Source organism: Zosterops lateralis (genome assembly GCF_965231275.1).
Source record: "Zosterops lateralis genome assembly, chromosome: 27".
Taxonomy (NCBI): Eukaryota; Metazoa; Chordata; class Aves; order Passeriformes; family Zosteropidae; genus Zosterops; species Zosterops lateralis.
This window is the reverse complement of record NC_139787.1, coordinates 919,999-936,446: the sequence shown is the minus strand read 5'-3', so window position 1 is coordinate 936,446 and position 16,448 is coordinate 919,999. Positions and strand designations below refer to the sequence as shown.

The window sequence follows — 16,448 nt, the reverse complement described above, 5'->3', positions numbered from 1 at the left end:
TGGCAGCTCTCAGCACACACGGGGCCTGCAGGGGAGCTCCAGGGAACATTTCTGAAGGCAGGCAGATCCCATGTTTGCAGGACTTGAAGCCCAAGGAACTTTCCAGACCTTCAGGCAATCTGTGAAATTGTGGCATTTTTCTATGGGACTGGGAGCCATGCACAGACACAGACTGCCCCTTGGTGCTTCAGTGTCTCTGTTAACAGTCCTTTGAATTGACACTAAACAAGTGTTCCCAATCCTAATAGACCGTAATTTAAATTCCTTTGTTACCAACTCTCTGTCACCACCTCTTTGTCTTTCTCTTTGTTTTCCGCTTAATCTTTGTCATTTTTTTTTTTTTGTGTCTTTCACGTCAACTTTCCCTCTCTCTATCACTTTCATTTAACTCTCTCATCTTCATCTCTGTATTTCTCTCTTGCCTTGTTTTTGATCTGTTTTACTCCTTCACCTCCTTCTCCATCCTTTTCACCTCCTTCTGAAATTAACCTTTCCCATCACCATCCTTCTGCTCCTGATTCTACTTTGATTTAGTTTTCTTCTCCGTCTGAACATCTGTCACAATCCTCTAATGCAAGCCAGGGTCGTGATGGTTTGTTAACTGATCTCAGAGTGCAAAAAAACCACAGTGGTGATTTCAGTATTAATCAAAAGAAATTCACCTTTACTGAGTGCAAGCAGCAACTGCGATAGAAGGATTTGAAAAGAAATACAGGATAGAGAGAAAAGAGAAGGAGGAAGTGGGTAACAGTTACCAGCGGAGAGACAAAATCCTCGTGGTCCAGCCAATAGGTCAGTCTTTTTCTGTGAGGTGATCACAAAACCTTGGGGTAATTCAGAGGTTTTTTATAGTCTTTTCCAAAGCAACAGGCATTTGGCCAAAAGATGGGGAGATGTTTTTGGTGTGTTCATTATGAGAGAACGAGAACAGGTACAGAAATAGACAGAAAACACAATCAATTGACTGTGACTTGCCCATTGTTTCTCCTCAGGTTCCCATAGGAATGCGTGCTGCTTTATTCCATCAAACACACCTACAGGCAACACTTGGCAGATGTCCCACCTCAGCCAGGGCAGAACTCCTGTGTTGTGGTTTTAGAGTCATTTAGGCATTTGAGTCTCTGTCCTTGACCATGGTCCTGAGGCAAATGAGGGATTTTCAGACGGTCTCTAAGAAAAACCACTGTCCCCTTCCCTCTTTTGTTATACCTTCCTCTTCGAATCCCATTTCCCAAATGCCCACAGGCATCACAACAACATATTTCGCCTCCCACACCTGGAACTCTCCCAACATCGATGTGTTCATGACTTGGCAAAATCAGGCAAAGAGACAGGAGTTGGATACAGGAAAACTTTATTTCATTAAGAAGGGGAGATAAGGCAAAGAGAGGGAGGGTGGGCAGCCCCCAGGCAGGGCGGGTGTCCCGGGCTGCAGGAGGCCAGGGCAGCTTGTGCAGAGCTCAGCTTGTCCCTGCCGGGCTGAGGCGGCCGCGGGTGTTTGGGCCGGGCTGTGGCGGCTCTAGCAGGGCCCGCAGGTGTCCCAGAGCTTCTTGGTGTAGCGGGGCAAGGCGCAAGGGCTGCAGGCGGGAGCAGCGTAGGCTCTGCCAAAGGTGCAGAGGCCCCCCGAGGCCTGGGTGGCGCCGGCGCCGTAGAGGCCGCCCAGCCCCAGGGAGCCGCCAAAGGCCGGTGCTCCGGAGGAGCCCACCACGGCTTGCTGGGGGAAGGAGCTGAGGATGGGCCCGGGGAAGGTGACCACCACGGGCGGCGGCTGGATCAAGGCCGACGAGTCGGGGCACTGGCGGGCGCACAGCTCGTTGCAGCTCTCAGCGATGGGCTGGGGCACGGCCACGCTGGTCCTGGGAGGGCAAAGGTCGTAGCAGGACATCTTGGTGTGACAGAGATGGAGCTGGAAGAGAATTCACACAAACAGGGGTCAGAAGAGACACGGGGATCTCGCGGTTGAGCAGCGCCCTGTTCCCACAGAGCGTGAGGGGCCAAAGGCACAGAGCCTTGGCCAGCGTGGCCAGCCCTGGCCCTGTGGCCTGCAGCCCCCTGAGAGCCCTGATGGGCAGAGGCAGAGCCCTGGCAAGGCCTGCCCCAGTCCCTGTGCCCAGCCTGGCTGCGTGTGTCCCGGCCCAGGGGCTCCTTCTTTCCTTGCTGCTGGGCAGGAGGCTGAGGCGGGGCTGGCCGTGCCAGGTTGGTGCCAGCACAGGCTCTGCTGCTGTGGCGGCAGCTCTGGTGGCCAGGGAGGGCCCTGGGCAGGGCCTGGGCCAGGAGGCAGAGCCCCGCAGGCACCCACCTGGCCTTGGGCTGAGCAGAGGCAGGCGGCGGCAGTGGATGCAGCCCTGGCCCAGGACAGCGCTTTTATGGGTGGCCGCAGAGGCGGGGCAGGAGCTGCCCGTGCTGGGGCCACGTGTGCGGGGCCAAGGCCCGGCCTCCTCCCTGCTGCCACGGGGCTCTGCTGCTGCTGCTGCTGCTGCTGCTGCTGCTGCTGCTGCTGCTGCTGCTGCTGACTGCTGCCTTTCCTGGCCAGCCCCAAGCTGCACCATCAGCCCCTCCTGCAATGCTCATCCCGCTGGCCCGCTGCCACTGCCACCTCCTGGGCCACAGCAGCCTTGCCCAGGCAGCGCCTGCCCTGGGCCACCGCCTGGCCCTGATGGCCACAGGGCACAGCTGAGCCAAGGCCCAAGGAAAGGCAGCTCCTCTGGGGCCCTGCCTGCTCAGCACCGTGCAGCACTGCACAGTCCAGCAGAGCAGGGCTCCATCTGCCCCCAGGCACTGCCAGGGACCGCTGGGACACAGGGGACACAGAGCCCTTGTCCTTCCTGCAGTGTGAGATACTTGATAGCAGGGATGTCATTCAGCATCAGGGGGGGCTGGAAAACCTATGAGGGTCTTGATAGTCAGAACAGGAGTAGCAAGGGGTCTGTGGAGGGGGATCTTTACATCACAGAAAAGCACAGGGCACCCGGACCCATCTGACTGCTGTTCGAGCCCAGCGGCTTATGCCATACAAAAAACAAACACCCTTCATGTTTTTTTAGATCTCCATAGGGAAAGGAGCAGAGATGTCCATCTGGCCCAGGCTGATTCCAGCCCTGCCCCACCCCTTTGGACCATTAAAGGTGTTCCTGGTCCCAAATTGCTGGGTGCCATCGCTGCTATCAAGGCGCTGACGTGGCAGGAAGGACAAGATGGCTTGGGCAGCGGGAGGTGCTGGGCTGGCACCTGGGGGATGCTGACTCAGGGAGGGGCAGGGGCCGCACAGCCCTGGTGTCAGCAGCAGCAGCAGCAGCAGCAGCAGCAGCAGCCTGAGGGAGTGTCCCCTGAGCAGATTGGCCCGGCTGGAGCTGAGCAATGCTGGGGCTGCTATAAAAGGCCTCTTTGGGCCGGGCTGGGCCAAGCACTGCCCTGGCCACCTTCTCCTCCTCCTCCTCCTCGGGGACAAGGGTAAGTGTGCGAGCGCTTGTGCTGGCGGCTCCCTGCTGCAGCCGCGGCCCCTGTGGCTGGGGCCCTGCTGCCCTGTGCTGCTCTCCTGCCACGGCTGCCCTCTCTTGCAGAGCAGCCTCGCATCCCACGCAGCCAAGATGTCCTGCTACGAGCCGTGCCCCCCCAGGAGCAGCGTGGAGCTGTGCCCCCCAAGAACCAGCGTGGCCGTGCCCCAGCCCATCGCTGAGAGCTGCAACGAGCTGTGCGCCCGCCAGTGCCCCGACTCGTCGGCCTTGATCCAGCCGCCACCCGTGGTGGTCACCTTCCCCGGGCCCATCCTCAGCTCCTTCCCCCAGCAAGCCGTGGTGGGCTCCTCCGGAGCACCGGCCTTTGGCGGCTCCCTGGGGCTGGGCGGCCTCTACGGCGCCGGCGCCACCCAGGCCTCGGGGGGCCTCTGCACCTTTGGCAGAGCCTACGCTGCTCCCGCCTGCAGCCCTTGCGCCTTGCCCCGCTACAGCAAGAAGCTCTGGGACACCTGCGGGCCCTGCTAGAGCCGCCACCAACAGCCCCACAGCCCCCTGACAGCCTCAGCCCGGCTCCTCCGACCTCTTCTCCTCCCCTGCCCCTCTGCCCACCACGCCTCTCCCCCTCCTGCCTCCTGCCCAAGCCCACATTCCCCACTCCTCCAGCCTCCCACCGGCCTCTTGCTGCTCTGCTCAACAGCCCCTGCCAAGGACCAGCCTGAAGGAGCAGCTCTGGGGAAGCCTGCACACACATCCAGCCTGGGCCTCCTGTCTCTGTGCCCACTGTCTTCTTGGTTGTGCTTCCAATAAAACAATCCTGCATCCAACTCCTGCCTCTCTGCTGTTCCTGTCAGGGTTTGGGGTAGAGGGCAGAGCTCCCTTGTCCTGCCCATGGGCACAGAGAGCGCGGCCAGGGCAGTGTCTCAGCCCCATCTTTGCCAGGCAGAGCTGCCTTTGGGCAGATGCCCCAGCCCTGGCAGCTCTCAGCACACACGGGGCCTGCAGGGGAGCTCCAGGGAATATTTCTGATAGCAGACAGCTGCCCTTTTTACAAGAATTGAAACCCTGGGAACTTTGCACACCTCCAGGCAATCTGTGAAATTCTGGCATTTTCCTGTGGGACTGGGAGCCATGGAGGGGCACAGACTGCCAGGGCTCCAGTCCCTTTGGGCTTCAATGTGTCTGTTAAGAGTCCTTTGAACTGACACCAAGCAGGGCTTCCCAATTCTAATATCCAGTAATTTAAATTCCTTTGTTACCACCTCTTTGTCTGTTTGTTTTCCTCTTAATCTTTGTAATTTTGTATATTTGTCTGTGTCTTTCACTTTGACTTTCACTCTCTCTATCACTGTCATTGAACTCTCTCATTCTCATCTCTATATTTCTCTCTTGCCTTGTTTTCGATCTGCTTTTACTCCTTCACCTCCCTCTCCATCTCTTTCTCCTTCTTCTCTTTTATGTCCCTCTGAAATTAACCTTTCTCATCACCATCCTTCCTCTATTTCTGCTTTCATTTAGTTTTCTTCTCCATCTGAATACCTGTCACCATCCGCTAATGCATGCGAGGGTTGTGATGGTTTGTTAACTGATCTCAGAGTGCAAAACAACACAGTGGGGATTTCAGTATTAATCAAAATAATTGCACCTCTATTGAGGGTGAACAGCAACTGCGGTAGAAGGATTTGAACAGAAATAACGGATTTGAGAGAAAGGAAAAGGGGAGGTAGGTAATAGCTACCCACAGAGAGACCAAATTCTCATGGTCCAGCCAACAGTTCCATCTTCTTCCTTGGGGTGATCACAAAGTCATTGGTTAACTCAGTGATTAACTTTATTGGTTAACTTTATGGTCTTTTCCAAAGTGACAGGCAGTTGGCCAAAGATGGGGAAGTGGTTACGGTGAGTTCGTTTTGAGAGAACGGGAACAGGTACAGAAACAGACAGCAAGTAAAATCAATTGCCTGGGACTTGCCCATTGTTTCTGCTCAGGTTCCCATGGGAATGCTTCTACTTTCTTCCATCGAACACAGCTACAGGAAACACTTGGCAGATGTCCCCCCTCAGCCAGGGCAGAACTCCTCTGTTCTGCATTTAGAGTAATTTAGGGGTTTGAGCCTCTGTCCTTGACAATGGTCGTGAGGCAGAGGAGGCATCTTCAGAAAGTCTCTTACAGCATCCACTGTCCTCTTCTCTTTTTTGTTTTACATTCCACTCCCATTTTCCAATCGCCCATGGGCATCACAACAACATATTTCCCCTCCCACTCTTGGAACTCCCCCCACACTGATTTGTTCATCACTTGGCAAGATCAGGCAAAGGGACAGGAATTGGATGCAGGAAAACTTTATTGCATTAAAAAGGGGAGATAAGGCAGTGAGAGGGAGGGCGGGCAGGCCCCAGGCAGGGCGGGTGTCCCGGGCTGCAGGAGGCCAGGGCAGCTTGTGCAGAGCTCAGCTTGTCCCTGCCGGGCTGAGGCGGCCGCGGGTGTTTGGGCCGGGCTGTGGCGGCTCTAGCAGGGCCCGCAGGTGTCCCAGAGCTTCTTGGTGTAGCGGGGCAAGGCGCAAGGGCTGCAGGCGGGAGCAGCGTAGGCTCTGCCAAAGGTGCAGAGGCCCCCCGAGGCCTGGGTGGCGCCGGCGCCGTAGAGGCCGCCCAGCCCCAGGGAGCCGCCAAAGGCCGGTGCTCCGGAGGAGCCCACCACGGCTTGCTGGGGGAAGGAGCTGAGGATGGGCCCGGGGAAGGTGACCACCACGGGCGGCGGCTGGATCAAGGCCGACGAGTCGGGGCACTGGCGGGCGCACAGCTCGTTGCAGCTCTCAGCGATGGGCTGGGGCACGGCCACGCTGGTTCTTGGGGGGCACAGCTCCACGCTGCTCCTGGGAGGGCAAAGGTCGTAGCAGGACATCTTGGTGTGACAGAGATGGGGCTGGAAGAGAATTCACACAAACAGAGCTCAGAAGAGACACGGGGATCTCCCGGCTGAGCAGCGCCCTGTTCCCACAGAGCGTGAGGGGCCAAAGGCACAGAGCCTTGGCCAGCGTGGCCAGCCCTGGCCCTGTGGCCTGCAGCCCCCTGAGAGCCCTGATGGCCAGAGGCAGAGCCCTGGCAAGGCCTGCCCCAGTCCCTGTGCCCAGCCTGGCTGCGTGTGTCCCGGCCCAGGGGCTCCTTCTTTCCTTGCTGCTGGGCAGGAGGCTGAGGCGGGGCTGGCCGTGCCAGGCTGGTGCCAGCACAGGCTCTGCTGCTGTGGCGGCAGCTCTGGTGGCCAGGGAGGGCCCTGGGCAGGGCCTGGGCCAGGAGGCAGAGCCCCGCAGGCACCCACCTGGCCTTGGGCTGAGCAGAGGCAGGCGGCGGCAGTGGATGCAGCCCTGGCCCAGGACAGCGCTTTTATGGGTGGCCGCAGAGGCGGGGCAGGAGCTGCCCGTGCTGGGGCCACGTGTGCGGGGCCAAGGCCCGGCCTCCTCCCTGCTGCCACGGGGCTCTGCTGCTGCTGCTGCTGCTGCTGCTGCTGACTGCTGCCTTTCCTGGCCAGCCCCAAGCTGCACCATCAGCCCCTCCTGCAATGCTCATCCCGCTGGCACGCTGCCACTGCCACCTCCTGGGCCACAGCAGCCTTGCCCAGGCAGGCGCCTGCCCTGGGCCACCGCCTGGCCCTGATGGCCACAGGGCACAGCTGAGCCAAGGCCCAAGGAAAGGCAGCTCCTCTGGGGCCCTGCCTGCTCAGCACCGTGCAGCACTGCACAGTCCAGCAGAGCAGGGCTCCATCTGCCCCCGGGCACTGCCAGGGACCTCTGGGACACGGGGGACAAAGAGCCCTGTGCCAGGCCTGACATCCATGGGACGATGGTCAGAAACCCCAAAAATCCACAACAGCGTTCATAGTTTTCCCTGTGTAGCAGTGTATCTGTATAACAAGTCATTCTGATACATGAAAGAAACTAGTTGTATGTAAAATTATCAACCTCTCTGCAGTTTTGTTTTGAAAGCTCTCAAAAATTCATCAAGCTTACTGAGAAAACAACAAGATCAAAAATAAGAAGAGAGCCTGAAAAAATGCAAACCCTAGATAAAATAGCACTACGTTAAGATAATTGGTTGACCAAAATAATATCCTAAAGAATGTGGGCTTGTCTCATGAACAATTAGCTTAGCCAAGCCAGGAATGTGCAACCATAAGGATAGCAGACCTCGAATCTGTGTCTGCCATGTAATGTAAACAATAAACAGCTTTTGTTAGACTCATACTGATTCAGCTATTCAGTAGCCCATTTCCCCACTGCAGCCTTTCAGGGTTGTTCCAGCCATGCCCAAAGTTTCTCCAACCCTTCACATGTGCCCCTGGTCCCAAATTGCTGGGTGCCATCGCTGCTATCAAGGCTCTGACGTGGCAGGAAGGACAAGATGGCTTGGGCAGCGGGAGGTGCTGGGCTGGCACCTGGGGGATGCTGACTCAGGGAGGGGCAGGGGCCGCACAGCCCTGGTGTCAGCAGCAGCAGCAGCAGCAGCAGCAGCAGCAGCAGCAGCAGCAGCCTGAGGGAGTGTCCCCTGAGCAGATTGGCCCGGCTGGAGCTGAGCAATGCTGGGGCTGCTATAAAAGGCCTGTTTGGGCCAGGCTGGGCCAAGCACTGCCCTGGCCACCTTCTCCTCCTCCTCCTCCTCGGGGACAAGGGTAAGTGTGCGAGCGCTTGTGCTGGCGGCTCCCTGCTGCAGCCGCGGCCCCTGTGGCTGGGGCCCTGCTGCCCTGTGCTGCTCTCCTGCCACGGCTGCCCTCTCTTGCAGAGCAGCCTCGCATCCCACGCAGCCAAGATGTCCTGCTACGAGCCGTGCCCCCCCAGGAGCAGCGTGGAGCTGTGCCCCCCAAGAACCAGCGTGGCCGTGCCCCAGCCCATCGCTGAGAGCTGCAACGAGCTGTGCGCCCGCCAGTGCCCCGACTCGTCGGCCTTGATCCAGCCGCCGCCCGTGGTGGTCACCTTCCCCGGGCCCATCCTCAGCTCCTTCCCCCAGCAAGCCGTGGTGGGCTCCTCCGGAGCACCGGCCTTTGGCGGCTCCCTGGGGCTGGGCGGCCTCTACGGCGCCGGCGCCACCCAGGCCTCGGGGGGCCTCTGCACCTTTGGCAGAGCCTACGCTGCTCCCGCCTGCAGCCCTTGCGCCTTGCCCCGCTACAGCAAGAAGCTCTGGGACACCTGCGGGCCCTGCTAGAGCCGCCACCAACAGCCCCACAGCCCCTTGACAGCCTCAGCCCGGCTCCTCCCACCTCTTCTCCTCCCCTGCCCCTCTGCCCACCACGCCTCTCCCCCTCCTGCCTCCTGCCCAAGCCCACATTCCCCACTCCTCCAGCCTCCCACCGGCCTCTTGCTGCTCTGCTCAACAGCCCCTGACAAGGACCAGCCTGAAGGAGCAGCTCTGGGGAAGCCTGCACACACATCCAGCCTGGGCCTCCTGTCTCTGTGCCCACTGTCTTCTTGGTTGTGCTTCAAATAAAACAATCCTGCATCCAACTCCTGCCTCTCTGCTGTTCCTGTCAGGGTTTGGGGTAGAGGGCAGAGCTCCCTTGTCCTGCCCATGGGCACAGAGAGCGCGGCCAGGGCAGTGTCTCAGCCCCATCTTTGCCAGGCAGAGCTGCCTTTGGGCAGATGCCCCAGCCCTGGCAGCTCTCAGCACACACAGTCCAGTAGCAGAGCTCCAAGGATTCTGCCTCAGGACAGAAATGTTCTCTGTCTTTTGCTGAGGTAGCCCGGGGCCTTTAGAACACCTCCAACCCCTCAGGATATTATCTTGGTTACCCAGGTGTGGCTGCAGTCCAGTGGCAAAGTCTTTCATGGTTCCAGGTCCTTTGTTCTTCCAAGACGCTGCTGTGTTCTTCCAAGACGCTGCTGAAGAACAGCACTGTAAAACAAAGAAGAGACATCTCTCTTTCTATGCCCTTCCCTTTCAGTTTCATCCTATGTTATCCTTTGTGCTTCTCATTGTACCTCTCAACCCCATGTTTTCCCCCATCACTTTCATGTGTCCCCTTTTTCTTTTCTTCTCCCTCTTCTCCATCACTATATCCTTCCATCTTTTCCTTTCCCTTCCCTGTATCCATGAATTTCCATTTTGTTTTTACTACTCTACCTCCTTCTCCTTCTGTTTCACAAGAACCTCATCCTTGCCTTTATCCTTATTTTGATCTTTCTCCTAATTTTTATCCTTTATCATTTATCCTTTATCATATATCCTTATCCTTGTCCTTATCCCTTATTCTTATCCCTATCTTTATCTTTATCCTTCATCCTTTACCCTTACCATTATCCTTACCCTAACTCTTACACTTACACTTATCCTTACCCTGACCCTGACCCTTATCATCTTGAAACTTATCTTTCTCCTCATCCTTATTATGTAATTCATCCTTCCACTCCTTCTTTTTCACTATTCTGTTTTTGATTTTTTTCTCCAGGTTCCTTTTCACTGTACCATCCTGACTTGTAATAATCCTTCCTCTTCCATCTCCTGTTCCCCTTTCCCATCCCATTCCGCATCCCATTCTCCCCAAAGCCTCCAGCACACAACTCAGCACTGCTGCCCCTCAGCTTTGCCACAGACAGAGCAGGACATAAATCCCAGCCACATCAGAGTAATCACAGACATGACAAGATCTCTGCTCTCCCACTCTTGGAACTCCCCCAATACCGATGTGTTCATGACTTGGCAAAAGCAGGCACAGAGACAGGAGCTGGATGCAGGAAAACTTTATTGTGCCCCTAAGGGCAGGAGGGGCAGTGAGAGGGAGGGCGGGCAGGCCCCAGGCAGGGCGGGTGTCCCGGGCTGCAGGAGGCCAGGGCAGCTTGTGGAGAGCTCAGCTTGTCCCTGCCGGGCTGAGGCGGCCGCGGGTGTTTGGGCCGGGCTGTGGCGGCTCTAGCAGGGCCCGCAGGTGTCCCCAGAGCTTCTTGCTGTAGCGGGGCAAGGCGCAAGGGCTGCAGGCGGGAGCAGCGTAGGCTCTGCCAAAGGTGCAGAGGCCCCCCGAGGCCTGGGTGGCGCCGGCGCCGTAGAGGCCGCCCAGCCCCAGGGAGCCGCCAAAGGCCGGTGCTCCGGAGGAGCCCACCACGGCTTGCTGGGGGAAGGAGCTGAGGATGGGCCCGGGGAAGGTGACCACCACGGGCGGCGGCTGGATCAAGGCCGACGAGTCGGGGCACTGGCGGGCGCACAGCTCGTTGCAGCTCTCAGCGATGGGCTGGGGCACGGCCACGCTGGTTCTTGGGGGGCACAGCTCCACGCTGCTCCTGGGAGGGCAAAGGTCGTAGCAGGACATCTTGGTGTGACAGAGATGGGGCTGGAAGAGAATTCACACAAACAGGGGTCAGAAGAGACACGGGGATCTCCCGGCTGAGCAGCGCCCTGTTCCCACAGAGCGTGAGGGGCCAAAGGCACAGAGCCTTGGCCAGCGTGGCCGGGCCTGGCCCTGTGGCCTGCAGCCCCCTGAGAGCCCTGATGGGCAGAGGCAGAGCCCTGGCAAGGCCTGCCCCAGTCCCTGTGCCCAGCCTGGCTGCGTGTGTCCCGGCCCAGGGGCTCCTTCTTTCCTTGCTGCTGGGCAGGAGGCTGAGGCGGGGCTGGCCGTGCCAGGCTGGTGCCAGCACAGGCTCTGCTGCTGTGGCGGCAGCTCTGGTGGCCAGGGAGGGCCCTGGGCAGGGCCTGGGCCAGGAGGCAGAGCCCCGCAGGCACCCACCTGGCCTTGGGCTGAGCAGAGGCAGGCGGCGGCAGTGGATGCAGCCCTGGCCCAGGACAGCGCTTTTATGGGTGGCCGCAGAGGCGGGGCAGGAGCTGCCCGTGCTGGGGCCACGTGTGTGGGCCTGCCACGGGGCTCTGCTGCTGCTGCTGCTGCTGCTGCTGCTGACTCCTGCCTTTCCTGGCCAGCCCCAAGCTGCACCATCAGCCCCTCCTGCAATGCTCATCCCGCTGGCACGCTGCCACTGCCACCTCCTGGGCCACAGCAGCCTTGCCCAGGCAGCGCCTGCCCTGGGCCACCGCCTGGCCCTGATGGCCACAGGGCACAGCTGAGCCAAGGCCCAAGGAAAGGCAGCTCCTCTGGGGCCCTGCCTGCTCAGCACCGTGCAGCACTGCACAGTCCAGCAGAGCAGGGCTCCATCTGCCCCCGGGCACTGCCAGGGACCTCTGGGACACAGGGGACAAAGAGCCCTGTGCCAGGCCTGACATCCATGGGACGATGGTCAGAAACCCCAAAAATCCACAACAGCGTTCATAGTTTTTCCTGTGTAGCAGTGTATCTGTATAACAAGTCATTCTGATACATGAAAGAAACTAGTTGTATGTAAAATTATCAACCTCTCTGTAGTTTTGTTTTGAAAGCTCTCAAAAATTGATCAAGGTTACTGAGAAAACCACAAGATCAAAAATAGGAAGAGAGCCTGAAAAAAAATGCAAACCCTAGATAAAATAGCACTACGTTAAGATAATTGGTTGACCAAATAAATATCCTGAAGAATGTGGGCTTGTCTCATGAACAATAAGCTTAGCCAAGCCAGGAATGTGCAACCATAAGGATAGTAGACCTCGATTCTGTATCTGCCATGTACTGTAAACAATAAACAGCTTCTGTTAGACTCATACTGATTCAGCTATTCAGTAGCACATTTCCCCACTGCAGCATTTCAGGGTTGTTTCCAGCCATGCCCAGAGCTTCTCTAACCCTTCACATGTGCCCCTGGTCCCAAATTGCTGGGTGCCATCGCTGCTATCAAGGCTCTGACGTGGCAGGAAGGACAAGATGGCTTGGGCAGCGGGAGGTGCTGGGCTGGCACCTGGGGGATGCTGACTCAGGGAGGGGCAGGGGCCGCACAGCCCTGGTGTCAGCAGCAGCAGCAGCAGCAGCAGCAGCAGCAGCAGCCTGAGGGAGTGTCCCCTGAGCAGATTGGCCTGGCTGGAGCTGAGCAATGCTGGGGCTGCTATAAAAGGCCTCTTTGGGCCAGCCTGGGCCAAGCACTGCCCTGGCCACCTTCTCCTCCTCCTCCTCCTCGGGGACAAGGGTAAGTGTGCGAGTGCTTGTGCTGGCGGCTCCCTGCTGCAGCCGCGGCCCCTGTGGCTGGGGCCCTGCTGCCCTGTGCTGCTCTCCTGCCACGGCTGCCCTCTCTTGCAGAGCAGCCTCGCATCCCACGCAGCCAAGATGTCCTGCTACGAGCCGTGCCCCCCCAGGAGCAGCGTGGAGCTGTGCCCCCCAAGAACCAGCGTGGCCGTGCCCCAGCCCATCGCTGAGAGCTGCAACGAGCTGTGCGCCCGCCAGTGCCCCGACTCGTCGGCCTTGATCCAGCCGCCGCCCGTGGTGGTCACCTTCCCCGGGCCCATCCTCAGCTCCTTCCCCCAGCAAGCCGTGGTGGGCTCCTCCGGAGCACCGGCCTTTGGCGGCTCCCTGGGGCTGGGCGGCCTCTACGGCGCCGGCGCCACCCAGGCCTCGGGGGGCCTCTGCACCTTTGGCAGAGCCTACGCTGCTCCCGCCTGCAGCCCTTGTGCCTTGCCCCGCTACAGCAAGAAGCTCTGGGACACCTGCGGGCCCTGCTAGAGCCGCCACCAACAGCCCCACAGCCCCCTGACAGCCTCAGCCCAGCTCCTCCAACCTCTTCTCCTCCCCTGCCCCTCTGCCCACCACGCCTCTCCCCCTCCTGCCTCCTGCCCAAGCCCACATTCCCCACTCCTCCAGCCTCCCACCGGCCTCTTGCTGCTCTGCTCAACAGCCCCTGACAAGGACCAGCCTGAAGGAGCAGCTCTGGGGAAGCCTGCACACACATCCAGCCTGGGCCTCCTGTCTCTGTGCCCAGTGTCTTCTTCGTTGTGCTTCCAATAAAACAATCCTGCATCCAACTCCTGCCTCTCTGCTGTTCCTGTCAGGGTTTGGGGTAGAGGGCAGAGCTCCCTTGTCCTGCCCATGGGCACAGAGAGCCCGGCCAGGGCAGTGTCTCAGCCCCATCTTTGCCAGGCAGAGCTGCCTTTGGGCAGATGCCCCAGCCCTGGCAGCTCTCAGCACACATAGTCCGGCAGCAGAGCTCCAAGGATTCTGCCTCAGGACAGAAATCTTCTCTGCCTTTGTGAGGGGTAGCCCCGGGCCTTTAGAACACCTCCAACCCCTCAGGATATGAGCTGGGGTGACCCAGGTCTAGCTGTAGTCCTTTGGCAAAGACTTTAACAATTCCATGTTTTTTGTTCCTCCAAGACTGGTCTGAAGGACTGAACATTGAAAGCAAAGAAGAGTCTTCTCTCTTTCTATGCCCTTCTTTCATAAACAATCAGGGCGGGAGACAACTGTTAGCTCCTTAAATGCCTTTATTGAAAATTAGCTCTCCTACTGGGGTCTCAAGGGGGAGGTGGCACACATCGCTGCTACTCCCTCTGGTCACTCCTGAGGAGGAGGTGCCAGTCAAATCTGCTACTCACGTTGCTGCAGAGCCGTGAGTTCACCCTCACGGGAGTTCACCTTTGTCGAGTACTGTCCAAGTCATGGCAAGGAAGTGATGACAAGGTGGAAACCATCCAGGGGTAGCTGGACATCCCAGTCACAGAGTACTGTCCTTTATTAGTGTAGATTTTGTGTTGGCTCATTGTTCTAGGGAGTTTTTGCTGTCAATTGGACTTCCGCTTGGAGCTGAGCATCATGGGAGTCTCTTGATCTCCCTATTAGGTGGTGCCAGTGTTTTGACGAGCAGACAGGGAACATTGGAGGCCGAGCCTGACAGAAGGCAAAGGGATTTGGGTTTGGGGAAGAAAGGAGGTTTTAGGGTACAAATTTGGCATAAACAATTTCAACCGACTGGTAAGTAACAGCATAACCTTCTTAACTTCATAACGAACAACACGCAAGGTACATAACATGAAGTCTTCTAGATAACCCCACAACAGGAAACTTATCTAACTTGGAGTAATTTAGATTTTATTCATTTCACTTCCATTTCATCCTAAGTTTTCCTCTCTGCTTCTCCTTGTACCGCTCCCTCTTCATGTTTTCCCCCATCACTTTCATGTTTTCCCATTTTACTTTTCTTCTCCCTCCCAGTCACTGCACTCTTCCATCATTTCCTTTCCCTTCCCTCTATCCATTGATTTCCATTTTGTTGTCACTACTCTACCTCCTTCTCCTTCTGTTTCACAAACACCTTATCCTTATCCTAAACCTTATTTTGATCCTTCTTCTAATTGTTATCCTTTATCATTTATCCTTAACCTCTATCCTTATCATTATCCTTTTCCCTTATTCCTATCCTTATCTTTATCTTTTTCCTTCATCCCTTACCCTTACACTTACCCTTACACTTACCATTACCCTTATCCTTGCCCTGACCAGGACACTTATCATCTTGAAACTTATCTTTATCCTCATCATTATTATGTAATTCATCCTCCTGTTCCTCTCCTGCTCTTTCACAATTCTGTTTTTCATTTTTTCTCCAGGTTCCTCTTCACTGTTCCCATCTATCCTGTAATAATCCTTCCTCTCCCATCTCCTGTTCCTGATTCCCATTCCCATTCCCCATCCCATTCCCCCTAAAGCCCCCAGCACACAATTCACCTCTGCTGCACCTCTGCTTTACCACAGACACAGCACAGCACAAATCCCAGCCATATCAGAGTAATCACAGACATGACAAGATCTCTGCCCTCCCACTCTTGGAACTCCCCCAACACCGATGTGTTCATGACTTGGCAAAAGCAGGCAGAGACAGGAGTTGGATGCAGGAAAACTTTATTGTGCCCCTGAGGGCAGGAGGGGCAGTGAGAGGGAGGGCGGGCAGGCCCCAGGCAGAGCGGGTGTCCCGGGCTGCAGGAGGCCAGGGCAGCTTGTGCAGAGCTCAGCTTGTCCCTGCCGGGCTGAGGCGGCGCGGGTTTTGGGCCGGGCTGTGGCGGCTCTAGCAGGGCCCGCAGGTGTCCCAGAGCTTCTTGCTGTAGCGGGGCAAGGCGCAAGGGCTGCAGGCGGGAGCAGCGTAGGCTCTGCCAAAGGTGCAGAGGCCCCCCGAGGCCTGGGTGGCGCCGGCGCCATAGAGGCCGCCCAGCCCCAGGGAGCCGCCAAAGGCCGGTGCTCCGGAGGAGCCCACCACGGCTTGCTGGGGGAAGGAGCTGAGGATGGGCCCGGGGAAGGTGACCACCACGGGCGGCGGCTGGATCAAGGCCGACGAGTCGGGGCACTGGCGGGCGCACAGCTCGTTGCAGCTCTCAGCGATGGGCTGGGGCACGGCCACGCTGGTTCTTGGGGGGCACAGCTCCACGCTGCTCCTGGGAGGGCAAAGGTCGTAGCAGGACATCTTGGTGTGACAGAGATGGGGCTGGAAGAGAATTCACACAAACAGGGCTCAGAAGAGACACGGGGATCTCCCAGTTGAGCAGCGCCCTGTTCCCACAGAGCGTGAGGGGCCAAAGGCACAGAGCCTTGGCCAGCGTGGCCAGCCCTGGCCCTGTGGCCTGCAGCCCCCTGAGAGCCCTGATGGGCAGAGGCAGAGCCCTGGCAAGGCCTGCCCCAGTCCCTGTGCCCAGCCTGGCTGCGTGTGTCCCGGCCCAGGGGCTCCTTCTTTCCTTGCTGCTGGGCAGGAGGCTGAGGCGGGGCTGGCCGTGCCAGGCTGGTGCCAGCACAGGCTCTGCTGCTGTGGCGGCAGCTCTGGTGGCCAGGGAGGGCCCTGGGCAGGGCCTGGGCCAGGAGGCAGAGCCCCGCAGGCACCCACCCGGCCTTGGGCTGAGCAGAGGCAGGCGGCGGCAGTGGATGCAGCCCTGGCCCAGGACAGCGCTTTTATGGGGCAGAGGCGGGGCAGGAGCTGCTGCCACGGGGCTCTGCTGCTGCTGCTGCTGCTGCCGACACCAGGGCTGTGCGGCCCCTGCCCCTCCCTGAGTCAGCATCCCCCAGGTGCCAGCCCAGCACCTCCCGCTGCCCAAGCCATCTTGTCCTTCCTGCCACGTCAGATACTTGATAGCAGGCATGTCACTCAACAAATGGGTTCACAGAAAAATCTCTCAAGGTCTTGATGGTCAGGG

The 16,448-nt window shown here is 58.2% G+C and overlaps 6 protein-coding genes and 1 pseudogene across 7 annotated transcripts; 3 read left to right on the top strand and 4 right to left on the bottom strand.

Moving 5' to 3' along the window:
• Positions 1-1,406: 1,406 nt before the first annotated feature.
• Positions 1,407-1,885, bottom strand: LOC310919627 (scale keratin-like; the record flags this gene model as incomplete). The annotated part of the gene is made up of 1 exon (XM_083879054.1): positions 1,407-1,885. The coding sequence occupies one exon, from the start codon at positions 1,883-1,885 to the stop codon at positions 1,520-1,522; it is 366 nt and encodes a 121-aa protein (XP_083735180.1). The 3' UTR covers positions 1,407-1,519.
• A 1,702-nt stretch (positions 1,886-3,587) lies between these two features.
• On the top strand, positions 3,588-3,980 carry LOC310919623 (feather keratin-like; the record flags this gene model as incomplete). Its single annotated transcript, XM_083879050.1, has 1 exon — positions 3,588-3,980. The coding sequence occupies one exon, from the start codon at positions 3,588-3,590 to the stop codon at positions 3,978-3,980; it is 393 nt and encodes a 130-aa protein (XP_083735176.1).
• A 1,981-nt stretch (positions 3,981-5,961) lies between these two features.
• Positions 5,962-6,354, bottom strand: LOC310919621 (feather keratin 4-like; the record flags this gene model as incomplete). The annotated part of the gene is made up of 1 exon (XM_083879048.1): positions 5,962-6,354. One exon carries the CDS (start codon positions 6,352-6,354, stop codon positions 5,962-5,964), a length of 393 nt encoding a protein of 130 aa, XP_083735174.1.
• A 1,792-nt stretch (positions 6,355-8,146) lies between these two features.
• On the top strand, positions 8,147-8,645 carry LOC310919613 (feather keratin-like; the record flags this gene model as incomplete). The annotated part of the gene is made up of 1 exon (XM_083879041.1): positions 8,147-8,645. Exon 1 carries the CDS (start codon positions 8,253-8,255, stop codon positions 8,643-8,645), a length of 393 nt encoding a protein of 130 aa, XP_083735167.1. The 5' UTR covers positions 8,147-8,252.
• Positions 8,646-10,343: 1,698 nt separating this feature from the next.
• Positions 10,344-10,750, bottom strand: LOC310919616 (feather keratin 4-like; annotated as a pseudogene). Its single transcript has one exon. The product of its transcript is annotated as a feather keratin 4-like (transcript).
• A 1,750-nt stretch (positions 10,751-12,500) lies between these two features.
• Positions 12,501-12,999, top strand: LOC310919612 (feather keratin-like; the record flags this gene model as incomplete). Its single annotated transcript, XM_083879040.1, has 1 exon — positions 12,501-12,999. Exon 1 carries the CDS (start codon positions 12,607-12,609, stop codon positions 12,997-12,999), a length of 393 nt encoding a protein of 130 aa, XP_083735166.1. The 5' UTR covers positions 12,501-12,606.
• A 2,335-nt stretch (positions 13,000-15,334) lies between these two features.
• LOC310919626 (feather keratin 4-like) lies at positions 15,335-15,727 on the bottom strand (the record flags this gene model as incomplete). Its single annotated transcript, XM_083879053.1, has 1 exon — positions 15,335-15,727. The coding sequence occupies one exon, from the start codon at positions 15,725-15,727 to the stop codon at positions 15,335-15,337; it is 393 nt and encodes a 130-aa protein (XP_083735179.1).
• Between the last annotated feature and the right edge of the window lie 721 nt (positions 15,728-16,448).